This window comes from Hypomesus nipponensis, chromosome 5, assembly GCF_054491055.1.
Source record: "Hypomesus nipponensis isolate SF chromosome 5, ASM5449105v1, whole genome shotgun sequence".
NCBI lineage: Eukaryota > Metazoa > Chordata > Actinopteri > Osmeriformes > Osmeridae > Hypomesus > Hypomesus nipponensis.
Window position 1 is genome coordinate 12953483 of NC_140365.1, and position 27181 is coordinate 12980663.

General features: G+C 43.1%; 1 protein-coding gene across 3 annotated transcripts in view; it reads right to left on the bottom strand.

Annotated features, from left to right (window-relative positions):
* Positions 1-481: 481 nt before the first annotated feature.
* Positions 482-27181, bottom strand: part of tmem248 (transmembrane protein 248) — a 130744-nt gene continuing 104044 nt past the window's right edge. For 2 of the 3 annotated variants that reach the window (XM_084698144.1, XM_084698143.1), the window contains exons 6-7: positions 25483-25626; positions 482-5489 (exon numbers count right to left, since the gene is read on the bottom strand). In XM_084698144.1, coding sequence (XP_084554270.1) covers positions 5469-5489; positions 25483-25626 — 165 coding nt within the window. In that variant the 3' untranslated portion in view covers positions 482-5468. The remainder of the gene's footprint in view (positions 5490-25482; positions 25627-27181) is intronic. The other variant, XM_084698145.1, reaches the window with a different exon arrangement.

The following is a 27181-nucleotide window of genomic DNA, read 5'->3' on the forward strand; positions in this document are numbered from 1 at the left end:
TTTGATTTTGCAGCCAAAAACAACATATCTGGTTTCTCCAAGAGGCCAGCAGGGAGGGCCGGATATTACTGGTTTAAGAACTTTTTAAAGCGCAACCCAGAGCTTGGGATGTGCAAGCCAGAGGTCCTGTCTGCAGCACGGGCTGCTGGACTCAACAAAGAGGTGGTTAGTCAGTGGTTTAACCAGTGTGAGAGCCTTTTGGTCGAGCTGGGTATTGAGGGCACACCGTCACATATATATGGAACTGTGATGAGTCTGGGCTTCAGGATCATTTGTTTTATTATAGCACATATGAATATGTTTGTTTAATGCAGTTTAAATGTTTTGTGGCAGTATAAGCAACTGTGTTTTAAAATTAAAATTGATGGTAAATTACTATTTCCCTTTGCAGTTTCACTGGCCCATTTTACTTGAACAGCTGGTCCATTTTACCTGACACTGCTTTTGCAAAAAAAGTGGGCACAGCTGATGTTTCAAGAACTGTAGGGCCTAAATAATTTTATTACATCATTTCAACAAAAACAAATCAAAAACAGTCATTAGTAATCATAAAAACACATGGAAAAGGCATGGTATTGTATTATTGTCCCAAACGATTTACCAAAAAGTGGCCCATTTTACCTGATATCACTCTAGCTACATGATATAAGCGCTTTCAGTAGGCCTACATATTCCCATAAGTGTCTATGAATTCGTATCAATTAGATACTCTTTGGCCTTGTTTGTATACTTATTCTGAAAGAGTTGATATCATTATTTTCGCTAGCAAGATCTCATTCGATGATTAATTTCCATTAAGCCTATGCCAGCATGCACATTTAAAGAAATGTGATCTGATTGATTGGGGTAATAAGGCACTAAAGATGAGCCTATTATCCTACATTTGACCAAAATACACGTTTAGTTTATCAGCAATTTTTTTGCCAAGCTGCCTGTCTTGCTCTGGCAGCGGTGGCGGTGTTTGACTTAGCCATGATAATATGCTTATTGTCTTCGTAGAGACTCATTATAATAGTTTGCTTAGATGGCGAGAATATCACCGCTCTCTCTTTCGTCTTTTCCGCCATCATATCGTTAGAAAATCACGGTTTTGGTGATTGACCTTTCCTGCCTTTTGAAGTAGGACATGCTCGTGCACTTGCCCTGATAACTTTAGCCTGATTGAATTTAACCACATGATTTGGATGCGGATCAGCCGTCGACGAACCGATATTTGCGGTTCTCAGTTAGCTCGCTCATGTTAACGGGCTAAAGGGACATTTACATTTATTCATTTAGCAGACGCTTTATCCAAAGCGACTTCCAAGAGAGAGCTTTACAAAGTGCATAGGTCACTGATAATAACAACAAGATAACCCCCAAAGCATTGTGGGTAGCCAAAACAAGAAGTACACATTGTGAACAACCAACTTTTGGGACAATTGATTAACTTAGCTTCAACCCCTACGACGAACGGGCCCCTGGTGTCTTTGGCATCAGCTAATGGGGATCTGAATAAAATAAAATCAAAATACTTCTTCTGCATCATTCAAGGACCAGGGGTCTTTCTAAACCAATGACTTTTTGAGTGAGAGAACCATCCACCATTACAATTACCGACCCGCGAAGGAGAGGGAGATCGATATGATCTGACATCAATCAACAGATGAGTCCTGTCTGTTTTCTGTCAATTGTCCCTTAATGGGATAGACATGTCATCTGACCTATCCATGCTTGTGTTATGCTTTCGAAACAAATGAAATACCACTCACAGAAAGTAGTGAGGTGGAAAAACTAGATGTGGAAAAGGTATCGAATGAAAAGGTTGATGGGACAAAAAAGGGACCATGCACGCTATAGTGAAACCTTACAGTATACTTAAACATATGGCCATTGTATTTTAAATGTAATCATTTGAGACATTAACTGGAGCAGAAACCCTCATCAGCACATTTCAACAGCACAGCTATGGAATTTAGAGGGAGGGTAATGTTGCACTGGTTAGTGCTAAAGGCACACAAGTAGTTGGGTGTGAGATATTTCAGTTTCTTTCTGCATCATTCCACTTTTACAGCCTTACTGAGGTTATAACCTAAAAAAGGGGTGACAACCAGTGTATATTTTCCTCTACTACCAGATCAGTGACTTCTAAAAGGATGGGAGGATGTTTGTATTTAAAGACCTATTTCCTTGGAGGTGGGATTACCACAATTGATTATGCGGTCTTAAAGAGCAAGGTCAGAATAATATGTTTAAACTTTGTTTATGTTTAATATGTATGTGTTTTGTAGAAACATCCTGGCAAATATTAATAATAGTCATGTAGGCAAATAAAAAAATGTATTCTATTGAAACAAATGGCCACGAAATAAATTACAATCTATATATTGACACTTCACATACAGAAGTTATATTGTTGGTGATCAAAAATGAGCAGTAAGGGGTGAAACGTACACTGTAATAATGAGATGAATGACCTGGTTTCTGAAAAGCTTAACATAGACATGACAACACAGTATTAAGGCAAGATGCAAAAAATTACAAGTTATTTGTGTGAAAAACTAAACACACAACAAAAACAAGTGACACCAAAGGACAGTGGAATGGAAATGATAACCTGCATTGTAATGTTAATTTCTCTGATGACTATATAGTTTCCCTTAATTGGCGTATGACATTGCAACTTAAAAATGCACTTCGTATTCTACCTTGTCCTGTGAAAAGCTACAGTTAGTGAATGGAAAATTTGATATGGATGTACAGAAAAAGGTGTCAACACAAACAAAGACCAGAAAGACCTGTTGAGTTCCTCAAAGGCCTATCAACAGCAGACACGCAACTATCAATTGGATATTTCTTCATAACGTTATAGCATTCAACCCTAAAAACAAATCCTTACAAAGACGAGAAAAGAATAGCATGGCTTAACCACATGGGCCTGGTAAAACAATGTTGCAAGCTGAGAAAAGCACATCAATTACCGTAACTGATTATCTTCCCCCCTCTGGTGCAACCAATTCTAAATGACCTTACCCAGCAACCACACGGAAGTCAGTGTGTAACCTTCAGGTGCAATAAAGAGCTGTGTTTGGACACTTTTGGCCTCTGGGGTATGGAGGACCAAACCTGCCATATTTACAAATGAATGAATGAATAAATAAATGTCCACATCCATGCATTTAGACAGAAATAAACTAATATATATATTAATTAATGCACAATTGTCAATCAATAGTTACATATATTTTACATTTATGTATTTATTTATTTTGTATTCATGTATGTATTGATTTATTGATTTTATTATTCATTCATTTATTTATTCATTTATTTATTCATTTATTTATTCATTTATTTATTCATTTATTCATTCATTCATTCATTCATTCATTCATTGTTCCCAATATGATAATGAGAGGAGGCCAGTAGGCGTGGAAACTGATGTTCAGACATTGCAATCAATCCAGAGCCATAGATTCAATCTAGCTAACGCCTGGGACACACTGGCTGCGAAGGGCCCTGGAGCGCCACAACATACTACGAATGGCGCGATGCTGTTCACACTAGACGCGCATTTCTCCACGCCGGTCACCAAGCCTTTCACCTTCTCTGAGATTTTCTTTTCTACATGTAAAGCTGACATGTACATAAACATGACATAGGCTACAGGCTATTTAGGCAACTTGTTGCTCCAACAATAACCGTCGCAACGGCATCCCATTCCCAACATAACGTGGCAACATTTGGCTTTTGTTGCCGTAGTCTTTGTAAAATATGTGCTATGGGACATACAACTCCATTTAGGACTAAGCTACTTTTCATCTTCGATGATTAAATTTGTGTCGTCAATCTTCACAAATTTCTCTTCTGCTTGATTGGGGGCTATATGCCAGATTGTCTATCTCGCTCTTACACACAGGACAAATATGTTGGTTTGACAATCAACAAGGATTTTTTATTTTAAAATGTTTACGTTTTTATCGGGGTAAACACATGGTTGGCCGGTCAGCGTAGTGAAGTTGGGTGTTAAGTGATAGCCCACAACTAACGTAGTAAAATCTTTATAACATGTTTGTTTATCCAAATATCATATATGGTGAATTAAATCTTTGTTTTCAACAAGGTCGGCCAGCCTGTCCATGTAGGCTATGTTGTCCATGACAGCAAGGATGGATGTAAGGTTACATAATCGAATACAAAGCGTGGAAAACGATTAGCCAATGGTGTGTCAAATACCGCCTACCTATTTTGATTGACACATCTGATTAACATATTGAGAAGAAGAAATACAGGAATGAATGAATGAATAAATGAATGAATAAATGAATGAATAAATGAATGAACACATGAATTTATAAATGAATGAATACATGAATGAATAAATAAATGAATAAATAAATGAATACACAAATACATGTAAATTATAAGGTAATATTGATTGACAATTCTGCATTAATTAGTACATGTATTCATTTATTTATGTCTAAATGCATGGATGTGGACATTTATTTATTCATTCATTCATTCATTTTTAAATATGGCAGGTTTGGTCCTCCATACTGGGGGGCAACAAGTCTTATTGTTATCTAAGAGACCCAAAGCAACGATCACAATGACTCTTGCTTAGACTGTTGCTCTTGTTGGTTAGTAGTAGCTGATTTAAATTGTTGTATTTTATTTTAGTTAATCCTATTTGTATTGCTTTCCTACAGATACACTTGCACTTAGAAATTAATGTTGTTTAATTGTAACTTGCTTAACCACATGCTCTTATGGTTAATTCCCTTTAGCACTTATTTTTTGGTTGTTCACAATGTGTACTTCTTGTTTTTGGCTACCCACAATGCTTTGGGGCTATCTTGTTATTATCAGTGACCTATGCACTTTGTAAAGCTCTCTCTTGGAAGTCGCTTTGGATAAAAGCGTCTGCTAAATGAATACCTGTAAATGTAAATGCTTCATGATCTTCAGCAAACATGTTAAACCACTTAAGAGCACAAAAGATGAATCTCAAGAAAAAGGCAAATCATTCTTATTCAATTTCAGTGTAACGACAATGGGGAAACCCAAGGCTCATTTTCCCCTTTACACTCCAAATGGCATACGTGAGGGTCTATTATGGGTTGAAAACCATGACATCAAGGTGACTATGAGGAAGGGCAGTTATTTTATATCAGGTAAATCTTGCAAAACTGATATTGCGTGTACACAGTTTGTCACCTCTGGCACAGAAGGCTCAGGCAAACTCCAAAAACTACAAACAAAACTGCTGAATGTACTGAATTCAAGAGTTCCAACAAATATTTACACAGTAGATACAGGCACTTATGTCTTTGGTTGGAGTGACCCAACATTACAAAGGAAATGCACTAACAGAAGTTTTGCACCTCATATTTTCTTTCATGGTTCAGTAGGCAACTGTTAAGTGTTTGTCTTCTGCTCTCTTTTCCAGCTATAGTTCTGTACTGATGTGGATCCTTTGGTACTTCTTATGCCTCTGACAAGGCCACCTGGGGTGAAGAGAGAAACAGGAAAGAGAAATGAAAAGAAACATACAGCTGCAGCTTTGCAAACATACTGATGCTTCATTAGTTACCAGCAGTGTTGGGGGTAACACGTTATGTAATATAACGTGTTACATAATATTATTACTGAAGTGAGTAACAAAGTAATATAACGCATTCGTTTTTGACATGAGTTATATTATTACAGTTACTTATTTAAGTAACTTGCGTTAATTGTCCAAGTTACTGCATGAATTCAACAAAGGACTAAAATAGCCATATAAATACAGATTGTTGCCAAAATGACACTTCCTGGGCGCAGTAGCCTGGTTTGCCTTTGATTCACACTGCAGGCAAACACAACAGCAATCATAGGATCATTTATTCACACAAATATATTATTATTTTTGAATTTATAAGCCTTTTTGATGTTTAAGATTATTTGAAATAAACATTCTTCTTTAAAAAACACTATTTTGTTTAACTATTGCAAAGTTAAACTTCCTACTATTAAAGGTAATAGTAAAAGTAATATAATAAGTAATAATGTTACTTTGTACAGAAAGAAATACTGTAACTTAATCACACTACTCTTACTGAAAAATAATAAGTAAATATAGCTGCAAGCAGCGATGCGGGTTCCTCCACAAAATGGGAAAATATTATAAAAATGTACATTGTAGAAGATTGAGAGTTGGACAACAATAGAGCAAAACTACATGTTTGGCCAACAAAAATAGGCTGAATGGGGATTTGAGGTCATGAGCATAAGGTTACAATTCAGTCTCTTTATCCTCTCTGCTACACACCAACTGTTGAGATTTTATGAATAGAAAGGGCAGAGTATTAGCTTTGGTCAGCTCTGGGACAAAGGTTAAGAGACGGTTGACATTTCAAGGTAAAATTGCATGAAATTGTGCATGGTACATCAGAATGATGTCCCCTTGAAGCCAATAAGGTTTGAAAAAACAATCAAAATTATATTTGATTTATTGACACAAAGATATTCAAGCAATGTGTATATTTACACAAAAATCATATCCCTTTCTGACATTTTGAATTGCATTTCTCATTCCATTTCATTTTATATAAAGACACATCTGCCCGCACACTATCCCCATCCATGCTGTTTCCCTCTCTCCCAGTGCAAGTCACGCCAAAGCAGAAATGCTGTACCGGCCGCATATCATCCAAAAATTGCCTCCGACACGCAACACTGCTTACAGAATTCCTCCAAAGATGGCATGAAAACAGCATATATTGACTCTCCCTGCGTAACTCTTTTTCCAGGGACCCGTTCTCCGTATGTCGCTAACTCAGTTAGCTGGGTTTGATTGTTGACGATTTGTCATTATCTTGGATTGTTTGGTTCTTCGAAGCTCATCCTGGACTTGCTGTCATAGCAACAGGTCCGTAAGCTTAAACCTGCTCGGGAGCAGGTTTATTTTTTGTAAACACGATTAAATTGAGGCTTTACAAGCAGAGTTGATACAGGAAGTCTGTCACAGACATGTCTTGTCCGTTTTTACTACAGGAACCTGTTGCAGAAGGTGCCAGAATCATTAGCATAATTTAACTGAAACCGAATCAATTGCTCATTGCGTGATAGATAGGCTCCTTAAGCACAGCGCGATATGCTAGCCTATACTTTTTGAGAGGAAAGCTTATCGTCTTTTTTGTGAGCGTGTCATTTACATCATCAATTTGTTGAAACCACATCATATGACATTAAAGATGATAAATCAAAATATGAAAGTATGAAAATATAACATAGGCCGAGCTTACTGTAATAAGAAATAAAATGTGTGGTCACTACTATACATTTAATTTGGTCTGCTACTTTTTGCCAGCTTGATCCTTCTTGGATTTTGCAGACTTTGAGGTGTTCCTTGGCGTTCTGATTAAATCTTCAAATTCGGAGTAACCTTCGAGCAAGCTGTTGCTCTGTTGGGGAAAAAACAGGGCACTCTTTTTGACCACGGTGAGCAGCCATAGACATATGTGAGCAGCCAATAGCAGCGTTGCTGATCAAGTTTTCTACCATCGATACATACTCCCTTTTAGACCAACGCATAACTCAATCCAGCTATACTAATTATAAACATGGGTGTTCGAAGAACCGAATTAGCCAGAGCATAATTAGCAAGATGTTGTCATCTTGGATGAGTAATTTGATCTTGGATGTAATAAGCGATGTACAAAGAACGGGCCCCAAGCCTTCAGTCAATCCACAATTAAAAACAGTCTCGTTGGCACCTGGGCTAGGGCACAGGCCACGTTGTATTGCATGCAAGTATGCCATTTGATAGTACAGTGGCCGACTCTCTGTTCCAATTAAACTACACATTAAACATGCACACTCAGGGTGACCAACAAGATCATATTAACTAACAAACAGTAACATTACAAACATCTAACTGAACGAAAACAACAACTGAAATCCCTCGCATGGCTGTTGTAACCAAACTATTTTCCAAGTTTTTTGACATGCCGCACTGCATGCTGGGTATCCAAGAGCGCTGATGCTGATAATCTAGCTGTGCTCTGACTACGTGCTATGACGAGATGCTAGTGACGCAATAAGGTCTAGGAGTCTCCTGCATTAACAAGTTCTGCCCGATCAGCAAGCTATTTTTACTAATGTTGATTGAATGGTAATGCAAGGTAGCAAAAAACAATGTTAGTTAGCGTGGCTAAACTGGTTTTCATAGCAACAGAAAGGGGCGGATTGGCGGGAACATTAAAAGTTTAGGGTACAGTAAAAGTGAACGCGTCTTTCTGCCTTAAAACGCGAATCATCATCTATACCGCATCATCATCTATACCCCATCTATATGTAAAGATAATATCCAAGAAAACAATTTTGCCAAATCTGACTGCAGCTTTGTATACCATATGTACTGTGCAGTGTTGGGTAAGTTACTTCAAAAAAATAATTAATTACTAAGTATTAATTACTTATTCAATATTGTATTTAAAATACTTTTGTAATTACTCTGTCTGAAAAGTAATTTAATTACTCAATAAGTAATGTAATGCATTACGTCTTACAATCCCTGTAAACCTTGACTGGATAGACAACAGAAAGGAAACTCTTTCAATAATTAAATACAAGTCAAACTTGGAATAGTTTAGCCTTTTAGCTTTTTAAAACATAGCCTACTAATACTTAACATTTTAGTAACACATGTAACCTTCTTTGAGGTTTAGTTACCAAACAATATGTGCATAACACAAAAGCTTAACTTTAAGTTAAACATGACATCACAGGATTTTGCAGTACGCAGCGGTAGCATCTCTTCCTGCAATCTAGTTTGCAATAATGTTTTTAAGCTGACCTTCAGACACTTTCTGCACTGGCGATGTAAACTCAAGTTTTGCCTGCTTAATAGGTGTTGCTGAGGTGTTATCTGTTGATGCCAAAGTAAAATCCTTGTCTGTGCAAACTTTCATGGCGATTAAAACCCTTTCTGATACTGATGAACATGGATCACTTAAAAATGTTCGTCGATGCTGCCTTGTGAGGAGCTTCAGTAGGTTACTTGTGCTAGCCGCAGCCGCATATCGTTTTTTCTCCCCAGGACATAGCTTGCACTTTACATTAATGTTCTTGTCAACCTGTGACAAAAAGGTAAAGTACTTATTAGTAGTAATATTTCTATACTATATAGACTATACATTTAGATTTAAATTCAATATTGATTTATACAGAACTGTTTGACTAATTTACAGTAGGTAACGCAAGTACATTACAAGTAACTGTAATTAAATTGCCTAAAAATGAACCGTAATCCTTTACTTTTTCATTGGATATGTAATTTAATTACAGTAACTTACAGTACTTAGTAACGTGTTACACCCAACACTGTGTTATGTTGAGTTAAACAACTTGCTAAATGAATTAAATGTCTGTTAAATGTCAAATCCAACTATAAATGCATAAAAGACAATTCTTTAAAAGATACCTTTGCCTAAACTGACATGCATCAACTCAGAGAACTGAGTTTCAACATCTATTTACACATTTATTCTACTCTTAAGCAGCCATGACTATGTTTAACTTAATGTCTGCACCTTTCTGTCACCAACTGTCTCTGGAGTGGGGGGTGGGGGCTTCACAGGGTGTATAGAGGGATAAACAAGTTAAATTTGAGACTTTAAGACATTTTAATACCACTTCCAAATGAAATTTAAGACCAAACTTACAATGGAAATATACAGTAATCTTTCCAAGAAAACACTGATGTCTGTTCAATATGAACGGTATGGTAAAATGACAATAATCGGTTGAGTTTAAGAACAGTAAACTAAAGTAAATTACTAAAGTAATTTCTTAAATTTCTTCTTAAGAAAGTTCCTAAGAAAAATCTACGTGTGATTCATGAAGCGTTCTTAAACAGCAGAATTGTTCGCAGGTGTGTTCTTAGAATGATGAATCCCAATATTTCATAAGTTGAAAGCTTGTGCCCCGTTGCTCCTATTTAGCATAGGTAAACGCCCCGTTAATTCCCATAAAAGGGCACGATGCTGCAGGGCCGTGTGCACACTCAGAGAAATGTCAAAACGACGTGGTAAAGACGGTGGAGGCCTCGACAAAAGACAGAAAAACGTAATAATAATTCTGAAGTGGAGGTACAGCTGCAAGAAGTTAGCAACAAACGACACATCATATATACGTAATAGCGTCGGCTGTGGATACAAATCAGTAAATAAAACCGATGCATGGTATGTATGGAAGCAAATCGTGACCAAAATTCAAATAAAAATGTATTTCTGGAAATGCATTTTCATTTTCAAATTTTACATTTCCCCCTCCTTGAGTCACCACCTTTGCGTGTCCTAGTGATCCTGGAAGCTATGTTGTCGGGGGCTTTATGCCCCTGGTAGGGTCTCCCAAGGCAAACAGGTTCCAGGTGAAAGACCAGACAAAGCGTGGCTCAAAAAACCAACCATGAAGAAACACAACAATGGTTCTCAGTTGCCCCTGCCCGGAAGCGGGTCACCGGGGCCCCCCCTGGAGCCAGGCCCGGGGGTGGGGCTCGATGGCGAGCGCCTGGTGGCCGGGCCTTTTCCCATGGGGCCCGGTCGGGCACAGCCCGAAGAGACAACGTGGGACCCTCTTCCAGTGGGCTCACCATCCGCAGGAGGGGTCATGGGGGTCGGGTGCAGTGTGAGACGGGCGGCGGCCGAAGGCGGGGGCTTTGGCGGTCCGATCCTCGGCTGCAGAAGCTAGCTTTAGGGACGTGGAACGTCACCTCGCTGGCGGGAAAGGAGCCTGAGCTGGTGCGCGAGGTAGAGAGTTTCCGGCTAGATATAGTCGGCCTCGCCTCGACGCACAGCACGGGCTCCGGAACCAGTCTCCTTGAGAGGGGCTGGACTCTCTTCCACTCTGGAGTTGCCCTTGGTGAGAGGCGTCGAGCTGGGGTGGGAATACTTGTTTCCCCTCGGTTCGGTGCCTGTACATTGGGGTTCACCCCGGTGGATGAGAGGGTAGCCTCCCTCCGCCTTCGGGTGGGGGGACGGGTCCTCACTGTCGTTTGTGCTTATGCACCAAACGGCAGCTCAGAGTACCCACCCGTTTTGGAGTCTCTGGAGGGGGTGCTGGAAAGCGCTCCTCACGGGGATTCCCTCGTCCTCCTGGGGGACGGCCCCCCCGATCTGAACCCGAGTGGTGTTCTGTTGTTGGACTTCTGTGCTAAACACGGTTTGTCCATAACGAACACCATGTTCAAGCATAAGGGTGTCCATATGTGCACCTGGCACATGGACACCCGAGGTCTCAGTTCGATGATCGACTTCGTAGTCGTGTCGTCGGACTTGAGGCCGCATGTCTTGGACACTCAGGTGAGGAGAGGGGCGGAGCTGTCAACTGATCACCACCTGGTGGTGAGTTGGCTGCGATGGTGGGGGAGGACGCCGGTCAGGCCTGGCAGGCCCAAACGTAATGTGAGGGTCTGCTGGGAACGGCTGGCGGAACCCTCTGTCAGAAGGAGCTTCAACTCCCACCTCCGGGAGAGCTTCGATCATGTCTCGGGGGAGGCCGGGGACATTGAGTCCGAATGGGCCATGTTCCGGGCCTCCATTGTTGAAGCGGCTGACCGGAGCTGCGGCCGCAAGGCGGTCGGTGCATGTCGCGGCGGTAACCCTCGGACCCGGTAGTGGACTCCGGAGGTGAGGGATGCCGTCAAGCTGAAGAAGGAGGCCTATCGGGCTTTATTGGCTGGTAGGACTCCTGAGGCAGCTGATGTGTACCGGCAGGCCAAGCGGAACGAGGCTCTGGCGGTCGCGGAGGCAAAAACCCGGGCATGGGAGGAGTTCGGCGAGGCCATGGAGAATGACTTCCGAACGGCTTCAAAAAGGTTCTGAACCACCATCCGGCGACTCAGGAGGGGGAAGCAGTGCTCTGTCAACACTGTATACGGTGGGGACGGTGCGCTGCTGACTTCGACGGGGGACGTCCTGGATCGGTGGAAGGAATACTTTGAAGACCTTCTTAATTCCACCAACACGCTTTCCGACATGGAGGCAGAGTCTGGGGACATCGGGGGGGGGCCCTTCTATCTCTGGGGCCGAGGTCGCCGAGGTGGTTGAAAAGCTCCGCGGTGGCAGGGCCCCTGGGGTGGACGAGGTCCGCCCGGAGTTCCTTAAGGCTCTGGATGTTGTAGGGCTGTCTTGGTTGACACGACTCTGCAACATCGCGTGGACATCGGGGACAGTGCCTCTGGACTGGCAGACCGGGGTGGTGGTTCCCCTCTTTAAAAAGGGGGACCGGAGGGTGTGCTCCAACTTTAGGGGGATCACACTCCTCAGCCTCCCTGGGAAAGTCTATTCAGGGGTCCTGAAGAGGAGGGTCCGCCGGATTGTCGAACCTCGGATTCAGGAGGAGCAATGTGGTTTTCGTCCTGGCCGTGGAACAGTGGACCAGCTCTATACCCTCCGCGGAGTCCTGGAGGGTACATGGGAGTTCGCCCAACCAGTCTACACATGTTTTGTGGATTTGGAAAAGGCGTTCGACCGTGTCCCTCGGGGGCTCATGTGGGGGGTGCTCCAAGAGTACGGGGTACCGGATTCCCTGATCGGGGCTGTCCAGTCCCTGTACGACCGGTGCCAGAGTTTGGTCCGCATTGCCGGTAGTAAGTCGAACTTGTTTCCGGTGAGGGTTGGACTCCGCCAGGGCTGCCCAATGTCACCGATTCTGTTCATTACCTATATGGACAGGATTTCTAGGCGCAGCCAGGGTGTTGAGGGGGTCCGGTTTGGTGACCTCAGGATCGGGTCGCTGCTTTTTGCAGATGATGTGGTCCTGTTGGCTTCATCGGGCCGTGACCTTCAGCTCTCACTGGAGCGGTTCGCAACCGAATGTGAAGCGGCTGGGATGCGAATCAGCACCTCCAAATCTGAGGCCATGGTTATCGACCGGAAAAGGGTGGAGTGCCATCTCCGGGTCGGGGAGGAGATCCTGAACCAAGTGGAGGAGTTCAAGTATCTCGGGGTCTTGTTCACGAGTGAGGGAAGAATGGAGCGCGAGGTCGACAGGCGGATCGGTGCGGCGTCCGCAGTGATGCGGGCTCTGCATCGGTCCGTCGTGGTGAAGAAGGAGCTGAGTCGAAAGGCGAAGCTCTCTATTTACCAGTCGATCTACGTTCCTACCCTCACCTATGGTCACGAACTATGGGTAGTGACCGAAAGACTGAGATCGCGAATACAAGCGGCCGAAATGAGCTTTCTCCGCAGGGTGTCCGGGCTCTCCCTTAGAGATAGGGTGAGAAGCTCGGTCATCCGGGAGGGGCTCAGAGTAGAACCGCTGCTCCTCCGCGTCGAGAGGAGCCAGCTGAGGTGGCTCGGGCATCTGATTAGGATGCCTCCTGGACGCCTCCCTGGTGAGGTGTTCCGGGCACGTCCCACTGGGAAGAGGCCCCGGGGAAGACCCAGGACACGCTGGAGGGACTATGTCACTCGGCTGGCCTGGGAACGCCTCGGGGTCCCCCAGGAAGAGGTGGTGGAAGTGGCCGGGGAGAGGGAAGCCTGGGCCTCCCTGCTTAGGTCGTTGCCCCCGCGACCCAATCCCCGGACAAGCGGCAGATGACGACGACATTTTACATTTCAAATTGAATTTTGGTATCCATTTGCTGGGGCATATTTTGAAAATTAAATTTCAAATGTCTTTTTCGTTTTCATTTTAATTAAGGGAAAGAATTAGCAGTTTTAAAGAAGAAAATTAAAATGCAAATATGATGATTGATTACTAATTTCATTTGAGTCAAATAATGCAGCCACATTCTTAAAATGAAAATGCATTTCTGGAAATGCATTTTCATTTGAATTTTGGTCACGATTTGCTTCCATAGGTATGCAATTACTCATGCAGTGAACGCTGTATCTGGAGAAGTGCACAGAACTGATGAAGTAAAAAAAATGAATGGTTTAACTTAAATCTGAATTCTTAAGCAAAAATAACTGACTGTTTTTTGACTATTACAAATATCCATGAGGACTGCTCTTGGTAGCCTAAAGCGTTCCAACAGGTAGCCTACTCGTCGATCTCCAAATAAATTGGTATGGTCAAGGAAGATGTGATCCCTCTTCAGGGAACGATCTGCAACATTTTGCAGCAGCAATAAATATGCCATTGTGTGGTGTAGTCCTAGTGTGCGGAATAAGCCTACTTTGGGTCTATAAATACAGTGATAAGTCACTTATTATTTGATGGCACAGTTCCCTGTTAACATAATTGATTTGAATTGAAGGCAAAGCAAGGCTAGTTTACAGTTTTTTGAATGACCCATCTCAGAGTAGCTTTATAGAATGTACGGTTACTGTATTGGAAAAAAAAAAGACATCACATAATTGCTGCAGTAAAGGCTTCATTTGCAACAGGACAAGAGATATGCAATATAGCTTTCATTTACAGTATTACATCTCTGGCCCTTCTCTGAGCGCCACCACACATTCTAACTCCTCTCCCTTGTCCCTCTCCCTTGGCCTGGTACTTGTCCTTCTCTCCCTTGTCCTGGTACTTGTCTTCCTCTCCCTTGTGCAAGCATTACTGTATTCTTACTTTCTTTTGTTGCTCTATATTGTTCTATTCCCACACCAGATCAGCCCAAAGAGGTCCTCTTTACTGTCTATGCCATATGGTCATGGAATTGAAAGAACCTCAACACATGAGTGTTTCCTAGTTGGGAATCAGCTGTGATGTACAGTATTTGCATAACTTAAGCTCTTTCTCCGTAGCAATAGAATAAAATACAGGTGATATATTTATGTTTCAATTCACAATATAAACAGCTGTTCACTTTGACTTTAGCCAATAATTTAGGTTTTGAACATGATATCTGTTTTTGCTGACAGTGTGAAAGCATTGGTAAATTGGGCAGTAAAAATCGATTGTTTTGGTCTTGGTTGAGTTTGTGTGTAAAAGAAGTTCAAGCATTTAAAATTTGTGTTTACTCTATGCATTTTGTGTCAAAGCAACAAGAAATGTGTTAATTTTACAGCATACACAGACGAATGTTGTGCTCACTGTGTTAAGATTTTAGGAAACTTGTTAAAGGTATTGAAAAGACTTTCATAGCGATTGTAAAATACTGTATTTATATAGGCCTTGCACAATTCATACACAATGGAAATTCCAAGTGCATTACAAATGAGCAGAAGAGTAAGTGTAGTGTGTATTTATAAAAAAAAATATATATATATATTATTTATCTCTTCAGATTGCAGGATTTCAGATTCTTGAAATTCAGATTGCAGGAATTCAGATTCCTGAAATTCAGATTGCTGAAATTCAGATTGCGGAAATTCAGATTTTGTCTGAACTACCCCAAAGGTGAAACAGCTTTCTTTCACAGGTAAAAGTAGACAATTTCAGAACGAGTATGCAGCCAAGCTCTCTGTGACTTGTTCTACTCGGTCACGGGCATCAGACTCTGATATATTATTAGTTTATACCAGCTTAGCTAATTCTATCAGTGTCTGCATAATTTGAGGTAGCGCCATGATCTGTGATGCGTCCTCTAAAGACCCGGCAATTCAATCAATTTCCCGGCACATTTGCCATGTAATGCAATGCGTATGTGCACAACGCCCCCTACCGAACAAGATGGGTAGCTCGGTCAACAGGGAGCTGAAGAAGAGCGGCTACTGACATCACTCTGCTGCGGTGCTCAGAATGCATTTTCGTTTTTTAATTATGGGCAGTTCTTTGCGGGCAGAACACGAAAATGAAAATGCAATGTCCGTTTTCTTTTTGATTATGGCATAACATGTGCAGTCTTGAGGAAGAAAATGCAAATGCAAATAGGATGATTGATTACTAATTTTATTTATGAGTCAAATAATGCAGCCACATTCTTAACATGAAAATGCATTTCTGGAACTGCATTTGAATTGTGGTCACGATTTTGCAGCCACGTTCTTAAAATGAAAATGCATTTCTGGAAAAGCATTTTAATTTTCAAATTTTACATTTCAAATTGAATTTTGGTAAATATTTGGTGGGGCATACTTTGAAAATTAAATTTCAAATGTCTTTTTCATTTTGATTTTAATTAAGTGAAAGAATGAGCAGTCTTTAAAAAAAAATCCAAATAGGATGATTGATTACTAATTTAATTTGAGTCAAATAATGCAGCCACATTCTTAAAATGAAAATGCATTTCTAGAAATGCATTTTCATTTGAATTTTGGTCATGATTTGCTTCCATAAAGGGAGAGGAGTGGGACAAGGGAGGAGAGTTAGAATGTGTGGTGGCGCTCAGAGAAGGGCCAGAGCTAGGGCAATACTGTAAATGGAAGCTATATTGCATATTTCTTGTCCTGTTGCAAATGAAGCCTTTACGGCAGCAATTATGTTTCTGTCTTCTTTTTTCAATACAGTAACCGTACATTCTATAACGCTACTCTAAGATGGGTCATTCAAAAAACTGTAAACTAGCCTTACTTTGCCTTCAATTCAAATCAATTATGTTAACAGGGAACTTTGCCATCAAATACGTGACTTATCACTGTATTTATAGGCCAAAAGTAGGCTTATTCCGCACACTAGGACTACACCACACAATGGCGTATTTATTGCTGCTGCAAAATGTTGCGGAACGCTCCCTGAGGAGGGAACACATCTTCCTTGACCATACCAATTTATTTGCAGAGAGCGAGGAGTAGGCTACCTGTTGGAACGCTATAGGCTACCAAGAGCAGTCTTCATGGATATTTTTAAATTGTATATGTTTTTTGCTTAAGAATTCAGATTAAAGTTAAACCATTTATTTTTTCACTTCATTAGTTTTGCGCACTTCTCCGGATACAGCGTTCACTGCATGAGTAATAGCATTCCACGCATCGGTTTTATTTACTGCTTTGTATCCACAGCTGACGCTATTAAATATGATGTGGTGTTTGTCGCTAACTTCTTGCAGTTGTACCTCCACTTCAGAATTATTATTACGTTTTTCTGTCTTTTGTCGAGGCCTCCACCGTCTTTACCACGTCGTTTTGACATTTCTCTGAGTGTGCACACGGCCCTGCAGCATCGTGCCCTTTTATGGGAATTAACGGGGCGTTTACCTATGCTAAATAGGAGCAACAAGGCACGAGCTTTCAACTTTGGAAATATTGGGATTCATCATTCTAAGAACACACCTGCGAACAATTCTGCTGTTTAAGAACGCTTCTTTCTTAAGAACAAATTTAAGAAATAACTTAGGAAGATCTTGGTGAATGAGGCCCATTGACTAAATGTGTGTTATGCGAAAGGATAACTCAAAAATGGAATTGCTGTCCTAAATCATATTTATTATTACACAATGGTGGAACAGAAACTGACAATTCCATGAATCCCATGGAAACAAAGGCAAATGTGTGAGATGAACTGATGTGGAGCACAATTCATCCAAGAACCAGTACTTCTCTTGGTGGTTTTTATTCAAATGAATTATCATTGGATTCAGGTCAAAGGTCTATCACTTTAACAGGTTTCATCACTTAACACACTAAAGGTCAGTAGCTTGGTATGCTGGGACATGGAAAGGATTAAACATTTTGTAGCGTCAGGAGAAGAGCTGCCTAGGGCAGGCTAGAGTGAGGCAGTGCACCGGGGTGGGAAAGACCAAGCAAAAACAGGTTCCACAAAAAAGAGGGCACTTTATTTTCCACAAAAAGACAACAAAAAATCAACTCAGGCAGGGTTTTACTTCCACCTTCCACCAGCCAACAAAAATCCACAAAAGTTTAAACAAAAAATGACTTTCCCCTTAAAAAAGTCACCTAACTTTTCCCTGGTCCAAACTAACCGGCCATGTGCCCTTTGTCTCTCTGGTCTCTCCCCCTGCTCTTTCCCCTCCCCCATTTTCTAGTCCTAACTTGATTAGGTGGCTCACACACCTACATCTGTCCACTTGGTGAGGGATTCTGGGAGATGTAGTGTGGGCCATTGCCACCATTTTGTGGTATTGCCCCATCTCTGGTCCAGGGATGTAACATCCCTCCACTGGTGATGTCACACATCCCTCTACCCAGGCCTGACGTCCTCGGCAGGGTAAACGAGGCCCAGAAGGCATCACGGCGGGACAGGGCGTCTGCATTTCCGGGTCTGTGAACAACAGAGAAGTTAAACGGCTGGAGACTTAAGAACCATCTAGTTACCCTGCTGTTGATTTCCTTGTTTTTAGCCTCCACTGCAATGGCGAATGATCTGTCACCAGAGTGAACCTCCTTCCCAGCAGGTAATACTTCAGCGTTTCCAGGGCCCATTTAATGGCGAGGCACACTTTCTCTACTGTGGCATAGTTCTTCTCCCTTGGTAGCAACTTTTGCACCCGAGGTAGGAGGCTTTCCCAGTCTGGACTCTGAATCACCACATCGTCTAAATAGGCTGATGCATAGTCCTGATGGGGTTTGAGCACCTGGTCCATCAAGCGCTGGAAGGTGGCCGGAGCTCCAAACAAACCAAACGGCATCATGCGATACTGCCAAAGGCCTCCAGGGAGCGAGGGCAGTCTTCTCCTTCGAATCTTCTGACAAGGGAACCTGCCAATATTGCTTGGTGAGATCCAGGGTTGTTATAAACCGGGCCTGGCCCAGGCTTTTGATCAGCTCGTCAACTCGACGCATGGGGTAGGCATCAAAGTCTGACACTTCATTTACTTTTCTGAAATCGTTACAGAATCGTACCGTATTTTCAGGCTTGCCTGTTAGGATGATGGGACTAGACCAGGCACTCTTAGACTTCTCTATCACATTCTGCTCACACATCTTTCTGACCTCCTCCTCAATCGGTTTCTTGCGGGCCTCCGGCACCCGATACGGCTTTAGGTTGACCGTTTTTCCTGGAGGGGTGCGTATTTCATGCTCCACTAGGTGGGTGCAACCTGGGAGGGCTGAAAAGACATCCTGATTGCCATCCACCAGCTCTTTTGCTTGTTGTAGTTGGTGAGGGGAGAGGTCTGGGCCCCACTGCACTTCTTCCCTGGCCCGTTCTTTTGACTCCTGGTGGGCAAGACACAACAACGTCTCCTGAGCATGCCATTTCTTTAGGAGGTTCACATGGTAAATCTGCTCCGCTTTCCTCTTCCCCGGTTGTCGTACTTTGTAGGTTACCTCCCCCACTTTTCCGATTACTTCAAATGGACCCTGCCATGTTGCCAAAAACTTAAATTCCACCGTGGGGACCAGAACCAGGACTCTGTCTCCTGGGTTGAATTCCCTCGGTTGAGCGGTTCGGTCATAGGCTGCCCTCTGGTCCCTCTGAGCTTTTTCCATGTGTTCCTTCACCATGGGGATTACCACGGCCATCTGTTCCCGCATCGCCCCTACATGTTCAATCATGGTACGATGCGGACAGGGTTGCTCCTCCCAGGTCTGCTTGGCAATGTCCAGGAGACCCCTGGGTTTGTCTGAATACAACAAGTCAAAGGGTGAGAAGCCTGTAGAAGATTGCGGAACTTCTCTTACCGCAAATAGGATGTAGGGGAGAAGCTGGTCCCAGTTTCTTCCGTCTTTGTTGATGGCCTTTCGCAACAGGGCTTTGAGGGTCTTATTAAATCTCTCCACCAAACCGTCCGTCTGGGGGTGGTACACCGAGGTCCTCACTTGTTTTACTTGTAAAAGAGTACACATCTCCCTTGTCACTCTAGACATAAAGGGGTCCCTTGATCAGTGAGAATCTCTTTTGGAATCCCTACCCTACTGGAGAAGAGGAATAGCTCCTTTGCTATCTGTTTTGCATTCTCCTTTCTTAAGGGCACAGCTTCCGGATATCGGGTAGCGTAGTCCACGATGACCAAGATGTATTGGTGTCCCCGAGCACTCTTGGGTAGGGGCCCCAGGATATCCATCCCCACCCTTTCGAAGGGTGTATCTATGATTGGTAACGGGACCAGGGGGTTCCTGTAAGTTGCCTTTGGCGCCTTGACCTGGCGTTCCGGGCAACTGCGACAGTAGTTTTCTACCTCCTTGTGAACACCCGGCCAGAAAAACCTCTGTTATACTCGTTCCTTAGTCTTCTCCATGCCTAAGTGGGCCCCAAACACATGAGTATGGGCTAATTGAAGGACTGTGGGACGATGAGGCTGTGGCACCAGGACCAGTTCAATAACTTTCTCATTACTTTTTATGGCCTGGTACAAGAGGCCATTTTTTGTGAGTGAGGGTAGGAAGGAGTCAACCTGGGTCCCACTAGAGTTCCTTCTAGGACCTGAACATTTCTTAAGGCATTGCTAAGTGTAGGATCCTGTGGATGAGCAGTTCCGTACTGACCTTGGAGCGGTGGCATGGTTCTAGAGCCCCCACAGTCATCTTCCATTGGCCCCGATTCTGGTTCCGAGTTACCTGAGTCATTCCTGGCCAATTCTGTGTCACTTGAATCCACCGCAAAGGCTTCAGCTAAAACAGGGGCAGCAGAGCGGGGTTTAGCAAGATTTACCTGGGTTGTATTCCCTTTACGTTTTGTTTTTTCTCTACGTTTTCAAGGTTCCCGACTGTGCTTCCTTTGGGATTCCTCCCATAGCAGTGAATGGCCGGGCAGTCTCGTCCAATTAGGACTGAAATTGGCAGGTTCTTGACAACCTCCACCGTAAACGTTCCCTTGGTGGTGGTTAGTTTCCCCACGGTACTCGGGCACTCGTGTTTGTCTCTGTGGACACAAACTACTGGAATTGGTTCCCCCCGAGCCGGGGAAGAGGCCTCCAACACAGACTCATGGATCAGGGTCCTGGCACTTCCCGAGTCCAGCAATGCTTCTAGGTTCTGTTTATTTACTGTTACTGGGCACGTCGGACGGCGGTCTTTACTTTCCCACAGGAGGGCTGCAAAGTGTACATGGGGGCTGCTGGTGGCCTCGGCGGAGGGCATGGGCTCATCTGTCCACACTGCCAGGAAATATTCACCACATCGAAAGCACTGGCGAGGCTCAGCGTTGGAGAACCCCCGTGACTGTGTTGGATAACCAGCTCTGTTCAGGGGGCTGGACTGAGGGCTGACCGGTTTGGCTCGTTTTGGTCGCATCCCACTGGGCTGATCAGGGACCGGAGATATCCGCTCTTTAGGGGTTGGGCGGAGCAATTCCGAGGCAGCCTGGTACTGCTCTACTGCTTCCACTAGCTCCATGGTGGTTGTTAACCGTTGGGAGCTAACTATCCTTTTGGCCTCATACGGCAGAGCTCTACCGATCCATAACCAGAGTCTCTATAATGGCCGCCGGGTCTGTCTTGTCTGGTTCCAGCCACTTTTTGGTTGTTCGAATCAAGTCATGCATTTGTGCACGAGGGGTTATCCCAGTACGGAAGGTCCAGTTATCGAAACGTTGGGCCAGGCTAAATCTGGTAATGCCATGTCGACTCAGGATCTCTGCCTTTAGCTGGTCATAGTCTTGAGCCACACTGGTCTCTAAATCCTGGAAGACCTTAAGTGACTCCCCGGAGAGAAAAGGGGACAAAAGTCCAACCCACTGCGTCTTCGGCCACCCCTTCAGAGTGGCTGTAGCCTCAAAGGCATACAGGTAAGCTTCCACATCATCGGTTGCTCCCCGTTTTGGGATCAACTCCCCAGCCTTTGGCTTTGCCCTGGTCAATTGTTGAATCTCCAGCTCTTTTAGGCGATTAGCCGTTGTGTGCTGTTGTACCAAGGCTGCATTGGTTTCTTGCTGAGCCCTCAGATTTTCCACAAGTATCTGTAGCAGCTGCTCCATGTTTGTGTGGGGTTTGCTTGCCTGGAGTTTTGAAAAACGTTTGGTCAAGTCGTCTTATCCTCCCCACTACTCATCTGCACTCCGCCTCACTGCCCGCATTCTCCACCATCCGTAGCGTCACGAGAAGAGCTGCCTAGGGCAGGCAAGAGTGAGGCAGTGCACCGGGGTGGGAAAGACCAAGCAAAAACAGGTTCCACAAAAAAGAGGGCACTTTATTTTCCACAAAAAGACAACAAAAATCAACTCAGGCAGGGTGTTACTTTCACCTTCCACCAGCCAACAAAAATCCACAAAAGTTTAAACAAAAAATGACTTTCCCCTTAAAAAAGTCCCCCAACTTTTCCCTGGTCCAAACTAACCAGCCATGTGCCCTTTGTCTCTCTGGTCCCTCCCCCTGCTCTTTCCCCTCCCCCCCTTTTATAGTCCTAACTTGATTAGGTGGCTCACACACCTACATCTGTCCACTTGTTGAGGGATTCTGGGAGATGTAGTGTGGGCCATTGCCACCATTTTGTGGTGTTGCCCCCTCTCTGATGTAACATCCCTCCACTACCCCTGGTGATGTCACAATTTAGACTTTCATCAAAGGAAAAAATGTTGGTTTGTCCTTTTTCATCAATGTCAAGCAGGGCCTGCAGGCAGGCAGTCAGGGCAGGCCAGCTGGATGAAGCTGTCCTGGGGTCAGGGCTGAAGAGAAGCTGTCCACCTAGAGAGGGGTAGTCCAGCAAGTTCAAGTAGTTCAGCATCCTCTGTTGAACTCTGTTGAGCAGGCCTCTGCATGACCCTCCAGACCTGTAAAAGTGAAGACAGAATCCATGTCAGTTGTGAAAAATTACTTGAATCCAAATGTGTTGGCCTGATGGAGACCCGGCCATGCACAGCCACTCAAAACATGGGTTTGATTCCAGGCTCTGGCAAGAGTATTGAGCTCTAAACTGGTCGATATATACACATCTGACAAAAGACCAGCTCGACCTTTGCCTGTAAACAGTGATTCTGACTGTCAGAGACCTTTAAATACATAAAGAAACAGTTACAGTTACTGTTACAGTTACTCGGTCAGTTACATAGGCTGACCGAGTGAAACTAGCCAGGCTAACATAGGTCGCTGTCTCAGGCAAATGCCGAACTAAATAGGCTTGCTTTGAAAGATCCTATATAATGCCTATCTTCAGCAGGCTCTTGTCTACAAAAAACAATCCTCTCTGACGTTTTTGGAATAGAATTGAGTGAAATACAAAATAGTTTACACACTGCCAGTGGGTGAGCCGAGTCTGACTGAGGCTAACGTCAAAACAATGTACAGTATCGCCGGGACGCAGTCTCACTCAACTTGCAAGTTTAGCACAAATTACAAAAAAAACATCAGGCTAAAAGGACAATTCCCACATCTCTTGAAGGCTTCCCTGCTCGTCTTTTTGGGTGTAGATAGAACTGTAAAATGGTGAATTTATGAACATGACGGTCTCCCTTGCGTCTGCACTCATTCCAATTACAAACACTTTTACGACCCAAATCAAAATTCTGAGCCTACAGGTCTGTGGGGAAACGCTTGTTCTCCTAAAAGCTGCCCTCCTCTACCTCTTTTGATGAAGAATTTGCAGAGATGCTAAATGATTCACTAATTATAAACACAGATAGAAAAAGCTAGAGCTAGCTACTTTTCGAGTTCGGTTTTCCGTCACTTCAAACTCACGATCTAAAGGTGTCAAAGTGCTCAAACCTTCACCATAATTCAAGAGTAGTGTACTTTCACGAACCCAATCATTGATTCTAGCTTAAAATGTGTAAAAATAGGACTTACCGAACGTGGCTGCCCTCCAACACAGCTATCAGGCGAGCTGCGATTTGAAGCAAATTGAAACAGGAGCAACAGACCAAGGGTGGCGGCACACCATTTCCAGAAAGGATGTGTGTGCGTCTCGCCAAGCTCGTGTGTCAAGGGGCAGGATGAGTGTGTGCACGCTGTGGAGCCATTCAATTGAATTCAATCATATATTGACATATCAAGTTGAAATTGCATATGGTACTTCAGAATTATCTCAACTTGAAAGCACTAACGTTTGAAAAACCATCAGTCAAAATTATATTTGATTTATCAACACAAAGATGTTGTGGCAATGTGTACATTTACATAAATACACTTCTTTCAGCCATTTTGAATTGGATTTCTTATTCAATTTGACCCTATAGAAAGACATGTATTCTACAAATCTCTAACACATTTCAAGTTGATTGGATCTATGGTTCATGAGGAGAAAGGTTCTGGAGGTTGTACCAAATTTGGACAGTACAGCAAAATCTATCATGGCGGACCTTATGGATCCTTGAGGCTTTTTGTTCCCCATGAGAAAATAGGCAAATTTACAAATTTTGGAGTAATGGGGCGCTGGGAAAATCACGTAGACTTTGGGCGTGGCTTATAGCACCACCTATGGGCGCTCATGGGCCACTCTCTGTCTGGGATTAGTACTTTTTGAGCTATAGAGCCATTTAGCGGAGAAGAGGAAAAATAATAATAATAACATAGCTGCAAGCAGCAATGCGGGTTCCTCCGCAAAATGGCAAAATATTATAAACATGTACACTGCAGAAGATCCAGACTTGGACAACAAGAGAGCAAAACAACTTCATGTTTGGCCAAAAACAATTCCAGACTCTCAGTTAGTGATGGGCTGCTCGGTACTAAGGTGTCGATACTGTCCCGACACATTCAACACTCACTGCAAACAAACAGTCAAAACAAAACGAAACAACGTTTTGAGACGGTTTTAAAAACACTTCCGGTCAAGTGTCAAAGTGTTTCGAAACGTTTTGTGACGTGATCTTGAACGAAACCTGTCTCGTACTTGCCAAAAGACTCTGACGTGTCGGGGTATAAAATGAGGCGGCAAAGCCACAAAGGTTTTGAATGCGAAAGACTATGGCATTGCGTGAAATTAGTGCCAGGAGATGGAGCTCTGTAAAAAAAGATTTAGGTACTTGTAGAAAATATTTGTAAATCAAATATAGACAACTGAGATTTGTGAGTTTGAGACAGTTTGAGACAATTGGAGACGGTTAGAGAACGTTATATATGAATATGTAACAACTGTATATTGAGTTTATCGTCTCAAATAGTTTGAAAATCATATTTGGGCTTATTTGTATTGTTCGATAAAAGCCATCGCTCCCGTATTCGAAACCACGCCATCTGCATTGCACACCGGCAATAATTCCGTCCAACCACAAGGATCCTTAAAATCTCGATGTGGAATTAGCTATGACTGTTAGTTATGCCATATTCGTAGTTGCCAGCAGATGTCGCTGTTGAGTAAAGGTTTCGAGCGTTTCAAAGGCCCCGACTCCAATGTTTCACTTGTCTCGGTGTTTCAAAAAGCCTCTAGTTGCCCATCACTACTCTCAGTTAGGACACGGTGTCACTCATACATATGGTTGGGGGTGGAGTTAACCAGCTATTGTTCCCACCCATTATCTGCCTGCAGAAAGTATGAAAACGTTTTTAAAAGGTTTTAAAGAGATTTTCTTCGAAAGTTGATTGAAGAGGTACAAACATTCACATATCTCTTTCAAACATTTTCAATTTAAAATGTATGATACATAATTTGAAAGTTTACAATCTGCACTTGATCTGTATAATAATTACTCAGAGGACTAAAATACCAGCATCATGTTTTTCTGTTTTCATACAAAGACAAAGACAAAAACAGGCTAGATGAAGTCTGCGAGACCCAGCTAGAATATATTTTCTATCTGAGGAATTCTTTCTCTGTTATGAAAACAAAGACCACTGGGTGCCTGTGGATCATGTTGTACCTTTTCAGGGCAGAAGTCGGGGTTGCTCAGTCGTACTTTGCCTGGCCGTCCCTTGATGACTGCATAGCAGAACATTGTGATGACCATCACAAACAGGAAGTAGCTTGTGTGCATCAGATGCAGATTGATAAGAGAGCGGTCGTCCTGCAAGCAAGTCGCAGTGTCTTGATTTTAGACTCTATTTCAAGATGAAACCAATCCTTTCCCATGCTGCAATGCTCTCATCATCTACTGAGATACAGAATATGGTTTAGGGGAAAAGCCCTTTTCTCATGTGTCCAATCACTCGCAGAAACAAACCTGATTCATGCTCCATTCAATTCAAATAAGAGCAATAAAGCTAAAAGCATTGAGTCATTTTGTTTTGATGTACAATTGGGGGAAAATACGTATAAGTTTAATTGGAAATGTTCAGCAGAATTGATGTTGAAAGATACCAACTACAACAGGCAGCACGGTGGCTCAGTGGTTAGCACTGGCAAGAAGGTTCCTGGTTCAAACCCCGGTCGCTTCCAGGAGTTTACATGTTCTCCCTGTGCCTGCGTGGGTTTCCTCCGGGTACTCTGGTTTCCCCCACCATCATAAAGACATACATCGTATGAATGTGAATGAATGTTGGTAACAAATGGTGGTAGTGGTCGGAGAGGCCGTACGCGCTGATTGGCAGCCATGCTTCCGTGCCACTGCCTGTTTGTGGTGTCTGAATGAATGCTGGACTCTGTAAAGTGACTGAGTATCTTAAAAAGAGCTATATAAATAAATGTATTATTAATGTAACACCCTGCCTCCCCAGAGCACTAGACTCATGTTTGTTGTGCTACTGTGTCTTGTTAATTGTCTCAGTTTGGTCTTTGTTGTAATTAGTTTACCGTTGTCACCTGTATCTTGTTTGGTTTAGTATTAAAGTCTGTTTTGTGTCCAGTCTTTGTTGGTTGCTGTATCAGTATACAGTGCATCTGTAAAGTATTCACAGAGTTTACATTTTTCCATGTTGTTATATTACAGCCGTATTCTAAATATGATTTTTTCTTTTTGGCAAATCTATCAAAACTAAAACATTACATGTATATAAGTCTTCACAGCATTTGCCATGGCACTCAGAATTGAGCTCAGATGTATCCTGTTTCCACTGATTATCCTTGAGATGTTTCAACAACTTGATCGAGAGTCGACTTGTGGTAAATTCAATTGATTGGACATGATCCTCCCAAGGTTTCTTCAATTAACACAGTTAACAGCATGTTAGAGCACAAACCAAGCCACGAAGTCCAAGGAATTGTCTGTAGACCTCCAAGACAGGATTGCATTGATCTGGGGAAGGGTACAGAAAAATGTCTGCAGCATTGAAAGTCCCAATGAGCACAGTGGCCTCCATCATCCGTAAACGGAAGAAGTTTGGAACTTCCAAGACTCTTCCTAGAGTTGGCCGCCAGGAAACCAGGTAGCGCTCATCACCTGGCCAATACCATCCCTACAGTGAAGCATGGTGGTGGCAGCATTATGCTGTGGGATGTTTTTCAGTGGCAGGAACTGGGAGAATAGTCAGGATCAATGGGCAGAGGCGGTCCTAGCACATTTGGCGCCCTGGCAAGGTTTACCATGTTGCCGATAGCAAGGACCGGCACTGCTAGGGCGAAGGTTCATCCTCCAACAGGACAACAACCCTAAGCACACAGCCAAGATAAAAAGGAGTGGCTTT